The sequence below is a fragment of the Rutidosis leptorrhynchoides genome, chromosome 2 (assembly GCF_046630445.1).
Source record: "Rutidosis leptorrhynchoides isolate AG116_Rl617_1_P2 chromosome 2, CSIRO_AGI_Rlap_v1, whole genome shotgun sequence".
Taxonomy (NCBI): domain Eukaryota; kingdom Viridiplantae; phylum Streptophyta; class Magnoliopsida; order Asterales; family Asteraceae; genus Rutidosis; species Rutidosis leptorrhynchoides.
In genome coordinates this window covers 485,012,519-485,022,749 of record NC_092334.1, presented here as the reverse complement: position 1 = coordinate 485,022,749, position 10,231 = coordinate 485,012,519, and the positions used below count along the sequence as shown (strand labels likewise).

The window sequence follows — 10,231 nt, the reverse complement described above, 5'->3', positions numbered from 1 at the left end:
TGGTCATCAAGCTGTTTACTGGTTTTTTTTTTTTTGAAAGGCAAGATGAATATAATTACTCAAAACATAAGTTACAATACACGGCACCGATCACCAAAAGGATCGACCCGACAAAGTCCGAAATTTGCAAAGTGCGGAGGAAGCACTCAAGCAAACGATTACAAATTTAAAAATACATGAGGGTTAACAAGCCAAGAAGACCAATCGATGTTCCTACCCCTAAGTCGGCACGAGATCCATTCGAACGCTTTCACTTGAATTTCATTTACAATGACCGGGACACACCACTCTTCGTTCCGAAAAGCTTTCATATTGCGGTTCTTCCATAAATAATACGCACAAACCCACATCACTCCTTGCCAAATTTTCTTTCCCAACGAAGATGAGGCTTGAGTGATGCTTCCTTTAAGAGACTCCACACTCGAAAACGTACAAGACCCCATATTCCACCAATTATAGATGCGAACCCAAACTTCCGAAGCGAATTTACACGAAACAAGAGAATGATCAACCGTCTCGAGCCCATCATCGCAAATGGGGCAACGCACACTATGAAGATCTATTCCCCTTTTATCAAGCTCGACCCTTACCGGGATCCTTTTCTTTAGCACTCTCCAAATGAAAATTTCAATCTTTTTAGGTATGAGGTTGTTCCGGAGTGTTTCAGTCAAGCTATGGTGATGACCGAGGATATGATTATCAATAAGAGTGGATAATCGTTTTACCGTGAATATACCGTCATTTGCTAGCGACCATTTCCATTTTTCACCCGAATTAAAATCAAAATGAATCGAGTTTATAAGGTTCTCAAGATCAGTTAATTCACCAGCGGTTCTTCCTGTGGGTAAACGAGACCATTCCCAGTTAGTTTTGTAGACCACCGCACCTGGATGATGAGGACGGGCAGAAACAGATTCTGAGATGGGGGCTTCGGTTACCACCTGCACAGAAGGAACAAAAACAGAAGGACAGTGAGATCTGATGGGGCGATTCGCACCATCCAAGCCCGAAATACATTCTGGAGCAGCAGGTTCAGAACCGAGAGCAGCAGCACACTGAAACGAGGTAGCACCCGAACGAAAACCATGAGTAGCAGCAGCCTGCATTGAGGTATTAACAGAGACAGCAACTTTTTTGACCCGGTCACTGAGCATAGCGTTCTTATTTGACTCGAGCATGAATAATCTTGGAAACATGTCTTTAAAACAACTTGAGCCGCACCAATTATCATTCCAAAATGAAGTATTCTTTCCGTCACCAATAGATTTGCTGAATGAGTTCCTGAACGCAATATCACAACCTTCGAGGCTATTTCCTGCAATGATAATATTATTCCAAATGCCCAAGGTCGATTGACGAGCAAGCCCATCGCCCGACCTTAAGCCACCGTCAATTCCATAAATGCTACGAATGATTTTTGTCCAAAGACAGTGGGTTTCGGTTTTAAACCTCCACCACCATTTGCCCAAAAGGGCAAGATTTTTGCCTTTTAGAGACCCGATATTAAGACCCCCCGCCCCATATGGTAGACACGTGATAGACCATTTAACCCACGAAATTTTAGAACCCGAAAGATCCCCGCCCCAAAAGAAATTTCGCCTCACACTCTCAAGTAAATTAAGCACACAAGGCGGAGCCCGAAAAAGCGCGAAGAAATACAATGGAAGGCTATTAAGCACCGATTTAACTAGGACTAATCTACCACCAAAGGATAACGTTCTTCTTTTCCATTCCGAAAGTCGTTTTATGAATTTATCTATAACCGGAGACCAATCACCAATCCTTTTCATCCTTGCTCCGATGGGGAGTCCAAGATAGGTAAAGGGGAAACTACCGGCTTGACATTTCATACGGGAGGCTAAGGATTCAATTTCATTCGCACCAACCCCAATACCATAAAGGCAACTCTTAAGAAAATTAACTTTTAGTCCCGACGCAAGCTCGAAGCATTTTAATATCTTAATAAGATTGCTAGCATTCGAGTTCGACCATTCACCAAAAAATATCGTGTCGTCCGCATATTGTAGGTGCGAGATGGTAACCTTATCATTTCCAATTTCCACCCCCTTGAAAATGCCACGATCAACCGCGGCTTTAGTGAGTATGTTAAGACCTTCCGCAGCAAGTATGAATAAAAAAGGAGATAAGGGATCCCCTTGTCTAACCCCCCTACCCATTGAAAATTCTCGAGTGGGTGAACCATTAATGAGAACAGAGATGCTAGCCGATTTGAGGCATCCACGGATCCAATCACACCATCTAGTCCCAAACCCCATGCATGACATAACCTCCAAAAGGAAGTCCCAATTTAGGCTATCAAAAGCCTTTTCGAAATCAACCTTGAAGATCAAACTCCGCTTTTTGTGAATTTTTAGAAAATCAATCGACTCATTGGCTATCAACACACCATCAAGAATATACCGCTCCCTAAGAAAAGCACTCTGCTCCGACCCGATTAATTTAGGGATAACCTTCCGCAATCTGTTGGAGAGAATCTTAGCCACAATCTTATAGTAGCTACTAATGAGACTAATAGGCCGGTAGTCACTAAGTGTAATAGGATCACTTTTCTTCGGGATTAAGGTAACGAATGAAGCATTACAACCCTTGGAGAATTCCCCCTTTTCCCAGAACCAGGAGATGGCATTAAGAACATCCTCTTTTATGATATCCCAGAATTTCTTAAAAAATCTAAGATTAAAACCATCGGGCCCCGGGGCTTTCGAGCTACCACAATCGTGAATTGCTTCAAGGACTTCTGATTCAAGGATAGGGGTTTCAAGATCATTAGCCTCATCAGGGGATAATGTCGGGTACGAAAGATCAATAAGACTCGGCCTAAATCCGGGAGATTCTTCAAAACGACTTTTAAAGTGGGAATAAGCCTCATCTTTTAAAGTGAGAATCTTAGCTGTTTACTGGTTAAACCTTCAGATAACACTTGTACCCTAAATGTGTCTTCCTTTCCTTCCTAGAGATATGACTAATCACTAATCAGTAACAACTATTTCTCCACCCGATGTCCATGCCGCCACTATAAGAGTCAGATCTTCGCCGGTAAGGCTTCAAGGTCGACCACAACACATGCTCTAAAGTCGGTCCCGGGTTTTGTGTTGCATCAAATCTAGTGAATCAAATTATTATAGACTCATATACAAAAGGGAAGAGAAAATATTTATGCTTTACCTATTTGGACATCATCAATCCACTACAATTGGACACCACAAAATGAACTAGCAACCAATTATTTAAATCCCAGATTGAAAACTAGTGTTACCAAAGCCTTTTTAGAATGAGTCCATTAACATCCGATGATAACTTATTTTTAAACGGGTAAAACAGATAAATTTTCCCACTTCAAACTATGTACTTGGTAAAGAAAGTATTTTATTTACTCGGATGTAGGCTACTAAACTGGGTTATTCCGTAACCATATTAACCTCTTTTTCCGACCACACGATCATTGGATTATCTTGAGAAAATTTAATAACTTGCTAGTAATTCAATCAATTCCGTACACCAACACAAATTTTTATAATTGTACATATTTTATTATTCCGTTTAAATGGCACTAAAACATATAAGCACGTTAGTAAAATGATACTATGGTCTTCTAATTACAAATGTCAACATTTCTATTTTGTATTATTCAATTATAAGTTTCTATTTCTATTTCAATCAATAAAAAGAGATTTAATTGTACATAGATTAGTGGAGAATAAAATTAAACCTTTTTGCCCGATTAGAGTGGAAGATCAAGAGTATAAAATTATGGGATTTGCAGATTTGATTGCTTGCAAAAAGAAAATTATTCAAAATGATCACCAACATTATTCAACATAGTCAGCACTCTATTGCTGTCTTGTTACAAGCCGTGTGGATATTCTTTGGGTTTACTTAGGCTGCTCCCAACGGTTACTACTTGACTCCCGCCCAGCCTTTAGCCTTCCTGGACACCAATGACAGCGGTTAGTCCAGGGACCGCCCAGCCTTCGGTCCTCCTTCTCGTCCCTTTCTATGTCCTTTTGTGAAATATTTGTGGATGGAGGAAATGTTTATATGTGTTGTACCTTTTGCTTATTTAGTTGTACATTTAATTAATTAATTAATATAGTGGGTCCTAATTTATTTAAGGAAGTATGTCATTGTTGGAGGGTTTAGTTCTTGATTAGTCCTGAGAAGGAAGTGCTGATATGACACTGATGTAACGGCTAGTCCTGGAGAGAAAGGAGTATCACCAAGAGCACTCTTACTATTGTGCTGCTAGTTTTGGGCCTTTTGGCTCATAGTATTGTATAGTTTTTGTTAAGAAGAAATATGAAAAGAAAAAGTATAAATGTACAAAACGGTGGCCCAAAATGCCCAAAACTATGTTTATTAGTTGTATTGTTAACATTTAAAATCCAAATATGTTATTACAATTACAATATTTATAATAGCCGAGCCCCATATGTCTGCCGCTACAGTGTTTCCAGCTGACGTCATGCTTACATTTAAATCTTTGACGGGATATACCTTTTAGTTCGACTCGAGTTGCGCTTCAACGACATGATCGTTAGCCACGAAATAATTTTACAAACTAAACACAATAAAATACATTGAAAATCGAACCCCCAGCGCGAACGAAGGTTCGAAAACTAGTTTAGATGAATATACTTATCGAAATTATGCTTTTTGTTTTTTCATTTTTATTCTCATAAATAAGATTTTTTTAATATTAAAATGACCTTGAGTAGTTCGTTAAAAGCTCGATTCTTTACCAACCTTAATATGATGCTTATTCATTAAAAGAAATTTTGAATGTTCATTTTCGCCCTCCTAATACAAAATTTAAAGTTCTGCCATTGTCTATATGATATCAAAATTGACTTGTTGTCCAAAAACTAGTGGCGCACTTGGCCCAAATCAATATCACATATAATCATTCCATCATGAAAAATTGCCCAAATCATAACAAAAAAAAAAAAAAAAACAAAGGTAAGCCCGAATTTAATTCTACACATATCAACAGTTGCATTAACCTAAAGATATCTACGATACAAGAGGATGAATCTTATGCAAGCATTCTCCATTCGTCGCTTTGGTAATCGCGACATTGTTCATGTATTTTCCAGCTAGGGAATCAAACAAAATGCCTGCACCTACTCCTACGGCTAAGTCAATAGTGTAGTGTCCTCTGGTGCTCAACAACCTAATCATTTGTAAGAGGTTCAAGGTGTCGAATAGGAACGCTAACTCGAATCTTTTCAACCTCCTCATATCAAGCGATGCAATGACCGAACCTGCCACGTGGCCTGAATAGAACAAGAAGAACGAGACGTTCCCAACTGGAAAGTCCACACCCGAACCCAAAAATCCCTGAATAAAAAAACACATAGTCAAGTATATTCAATAGTTCGTATAATTTAAATTCAAAGCTAATTTGGTAGAGTTCATCATCGATTTATTATTTATTTAATTTCGTCTTCGTTTATAAGTTACTAAAAAACATAAAATTTATGTATGTACTTTTGGTCACACCAAACTCGTGCATTTTCAAAAAGAAGCTAAGCCGGTAGGGCACCTTTTGCTTATGACGCGACTTTTTCACATGGGCTATCATGTCTGATGTTTTCAACTATTGTATAACAAGGGGAAAATAATGTTTTCTCATCAAGATAAATTATTAATAAACATTATTAATTATTTTTATGCTAAGAGCGTTAACTTCAAACTGGACTGAAAGGAAAACCAATAAAATTACTAAAAATGGTGACAATGATTATCTATAGTTAATATTAAAATGATAAAATAATGATGTTATTCTTAGACTAATTCCTTTGTTGAGAAAAAATCAAAAAGAAAAAGAAAAAAATCTAAGCATGGTGGGTGATTTCATTAATCTAAATAATTTTGAATTATAATTGAATCTTATTAATTAATTATTATTATTAAATCTTATTGATAATTATTTTAATTATTAAAATTAAATAATTTTAAATAATTTTAATTAATTATTATGAATTTAGTACGGGAAGGTATAAAAGCTATGCAATAGGAAACTAATTCTAAATTTATATTTTGATTCACGGGTCATTAAACTAAATAACTTTAGCATTTACGTTCACTTAATACCTAAATTATATTATTAAACTGTTTCGTTTAAATAAACTCGTGTATCCACGGGTCATTTCACTAGTATTATACGATTTTATTACTCTATATATCAAAATAGAGCAGGCCATTATACTATTCTATGAGATTATTTATTCCATACATCAGAGTGACATTTTGATCTTCTCACACCTTCGGATATAAATATTAGTACTATTTATATAAAATAAATAGTACTATTAACATTTAATATTTATAATATTGAGAAAGAAATATTAAAAATATGAAATGCATGTAAAACTATGACTAAAAGTTTTGGTAATTTTTTCCCAAAAAGTAACTATTACTAAAGAAAATAATCACTTCTTTATGGATCTCTTTTTCAATCAAATGTAGTACATTAATGTTATGATATTTATTTCTTACCCCTTAATGCATAGTTTGAATTTTTTAACTCATACATGATTTCCATTAATATTCATATTATGTATCAAAATAATTATTATTATTTTTTTTTTGAACGGCAAGATTGCATCAGTCCGGACCGAAGCCTAGTCATTATTTGCACACACACACGTTCGGGCAGGAAACCCGAACCACGATCACAGGAATCCGAACCCTTAAACCATCCCGAGGGGCAGGCGGGCCGGACCTTAGTCCCGGATCGGGTCGGTAAAACCTTCCCTTTGGGCTGACCTCAATGGAGCCTATTTCAGTCCATGTTTAATTTGGTCATTCAGAAGCCAGGTTCGAACCCTGGACCTCTTACCCGGCGAGGGTGTTAAACACCACCGCGATACCACTCAGGCAAATGCCTCGGTGGTTCAAAATAATTATATTTAGTTTAGAGAGGGCATTAAGTACTAACATATTCCCATTTATACGCACCAAATCACTACTATCTCTTTCTTGAATTGAATAAAATATATGATATATGATTCTTCTTTCCTAACGCATATCTAGAATTCCCATTTTATTCATATTAGTAATACGGAGTATATTATGTATCAAAATAATTATATTTAGTTTAGAGAGGGCATTAAGTACTACTCCCTTTGTCTCATTCCAATAGTTCTCATTTAACTTTTAAAGTTTTTTTTACTCAATTTTGACTCAAAATATTTTTGTTTGTGTTATGTATTACTATTTGATAAAATTTATATGAATGGGTTGATGTTTAAACGTGTTTTGATTGATGTAATTTTTATCAAATAATATATAATACAAATAAATATATTTTGAGTCAAAGTTGAAGAAAAAATGGTTTTAAAAGTTAAATAGAGATTATTGAAATGAGACAAGGGAGTAACTTATTCCCATTTATACACACCAAATCACTACATATCTCATTTCTTGAAATGAGTAAAATATATGATTCTTCTTTCGTAACGCATATCTAGAATTGCCATTTTATTCATTACAATTAATACGGACTAACTATTATTAACTAAATATATGAATTATTAATTAATTTATAAAAAAGTATATGATAAATGAATACGGAGTAACAAATATCCACTTCTCACACACTTAAATGCCACCTTTCTTTTCTCAAATTAAATAATCAAAACATAGTTTGGGAATCGATGAATATGATATTACAATACTATCAACCATCGTCCCACAACCCGTGATATAAGCATGACCGACAATTCGTTATCAATCCTTATCAATAACGAACGGTCCAGCCTAAATGCATCATTTTGTATAGGATAATTTTAGCATTGTCCTTTTTTATTTAATAATTAGTGACGAAATAGTGAAATAATAAAATAAATTTTTTCTAACTTATAGGCACTAGTATTAACACGTATTAAATTATTCTATATTTTTATTTTTTTACTTTTAAAATGATGATTATTAAGTGGTGTAAATACATAAAAGCATGTTAATGATCGTTCTTAGAGTTGTCATTGTTACAAAAATTCAATAAAATTGGTACCCGTACGAATTGAAGTAAGTACCTCCGGTAAGGGAAGCTGTGTAGAATAACCCAAAATGCCTCTACACGTAAACATGAACAACGCTGCCACGGTGGCTCTTGGTCTCCCTTCTATCACAAATGCCCCTATTATATATGCAGTTTGCATCCCCACAAACACCTTCATTTTCAAATTTATAAACATTTATTTATTACTGTATCAATTAATTAATGAAAATACTAATCCTAAATAATATAGACATATACTTCCATCTGCATGTAACATGTTTATTTATTAATCAGATCTCCCCATTAAACTGCTTGTCATGATTTATTACTTTTTATTCATCCAAATCCAATCCAAATTATATAATAAAATGTCATATCATCCGTCTGTATTTACATGCATGGTAAAATACAAAGTAGTGATTAAGTAATTTAGAAAATATTTAATTCTCATTAAAAACAAATTATTTTATAATAACAAATTACCGTATTAAGGGCCGCAAGAATGGTGTTAAGATTAGGACTAGATTGGAGCAAACGGTGTAAATAGGTGGTGGCAACAAACCCGATATCGAACGGTGGTGAAGACGGTGAAATCATCAAAAGCGTGTACTCAACGCCCATAAAGAACAACAAACACGCCGCGAAAAAACACGGCACCGGGTGGTACTTGAACACACCAAACACATCTCTAATTGTCCACTGCAAGAAACTTGCATTGGCAAATGACCAATTTGTTGTGGAAACATTAATGTTGTTGTTATTATTTGTTTTTTTAAGATTGAAGTTATTAATGGAATTGTTATTGTTGATGGTGGTAGTTTTAAGGATGGTGGTTGTTGTTTGTGGTGAGGAACGGTGGTGGAGTTTATCACCGTTCATTTTTAGGATGTGAAATATTTGTTTGGATTTAATTAATAATAAATATAAATATTGGTTGATTGATAATGAATGGGAGTGAGGATAAAAGGGTTGGAGTGTTTATTTATAGGATATGAGGTGGCGGAGATTACGAGTGAGATTTGAAAGAAATAAGCGTGTAACGGTTTACAGTGTGTTTAGTACGTTTGTTTCAGAGCTGCCGATTTTTTAGAATTTATTTTGTAATTTGTACTTGTCACGTCAGCATTTTTTCTTTTTACGAATTTCATGATATGCATTCACGATAAAGAACATTATTTTCACTTTATTAATTACATATTACATACACAATATTTTTTTTTTTTTTAAGGGGATCACTCGGTGAATTTAATAAATGATGACAAAAAAGAATTACATGAGGAGTTTAACGCTACACGAGCAAGCTCTGTAGTCCAAAAACAACCCGAAACAACCAAACATAGCAAAAGCTAGCGACAACCAACAAGGGCTATTACCCAAGAAAAAAGAAACCAAACATAACATGAGGAAAAAAAAATCATGCAAGTTGCCATTGAGACTTTAATCTCTGCACCATCACTGAGTCCTTGAACTTCAAAGACATTAACTTTAGGCGAACCGCAGAAAAAATAGCATGAAACACTTGATCTTCCGAATGCGCTTTATTTTGAAAACATCTGTTATTTCGTTCCTGCCATGTGAAGTACACCGAGGCAGCAAACACCAACTTAACCACAATAACTCTAGCCACACGACGATGGGCAACAGGAGAAATAAAAGATATAAAACCGCTCGAATCATTCGCTGGAATATGCAGAAGACATAACACTTTGATACGGCACCAAATCTGTAAAGCAAAAGGACACGTAAAAAATAGATGCAATTGAGAATCCGGTTGTCTTTTACAAAACAAGCATAGCAGACTTGAATCTCCTCCTTGCGTTCGGTTATTCCATGGTTTAAGATGATCATGCGTTTTAAGTTTCTCCTTAATAAGAAGTCAAATCACGAACGCGTGTCTTGGAATACACTGTGGGAATCAAACAACATTGTACCAGTTAACAACAGGCCCACGAGGTCTTAAAGAATCTCAAGCAGCTTGCACCGAAAAATCAGTAAAATCTCCCTCAAAACCCCTCCACCGAACACAATCATGCTTAGAAATATCAGGAACTGTAATATTAATGAGCATAGGGTATTTTGAACACCAAAAATCAGGCCATGACCATGAATTGTTCGCAATAAGAGAAGAGACGTACAGTAGCATTGCCATTGAAACCAGCTCTCCTGATGTCACGAGAAGCAATAATATTCACCAAAGGACCATAATCG

At 35.5% G+C, this 10,231-nt stretch overlaps 1 protein-coding gene across 1 annotated transcript; it reads right to left on the bottom strand.

Moving 5' to 3' along the window:
• Positions 1-4,771: 4,771 nt before the first annotated feature.
• LOC139892656 (phosphatidylcholine:diacylglycerol cholinephosphotransferase 1-like) lies at positions 4,772-9,026 on the bottom strand. Its single transcript, XM_071875769.1, has 3 exons — positions 8,507-9,026; positions 8,058-8,195; positions 4,772-5,358 (listed from the first exon to the last, which is right to left on the bottom strand). The coding sequence occupies exons 1-3, from the start codon at positions 8,900-8,902 to the stop codon at positions 5,032-5,034; spliced, it is 861 nt and encodes a 286-aa protein (XP_071731870.1). The 5' UTR covers positions 8,903-9,026; the 3' UTR covers positions 4,772-5,031.
• Between the last annotated feature and the right edge of the window lie 1,205 nt (positions 9,027-10,231).

Excerpts from the sequence above, each read along its gene's own strand:
- LOC139892656 (XM_071875769.1), bottom strand. The coding sequence starts at position 8,902 with ATGAACGGTGATAAACTCCACCACCGTTCCTCACCACAAACAACAACC. Across the intron at positions 8,196-8,506 it reads TTCTTGCGGCCCTTAATACG|GTGTTTGTGGGGATGCAAAC; the intron begins GTAATTTGTTAT and ends TTGAAAATGAAG. Across the intron at positions 5,359-8,057 it reads CACAGCTTCCCTTACCGGAG|GGATTTTTGGGTTCGGGTGT; the intron begins GTACTTACTTCA and ends TTTTTTATTCAG.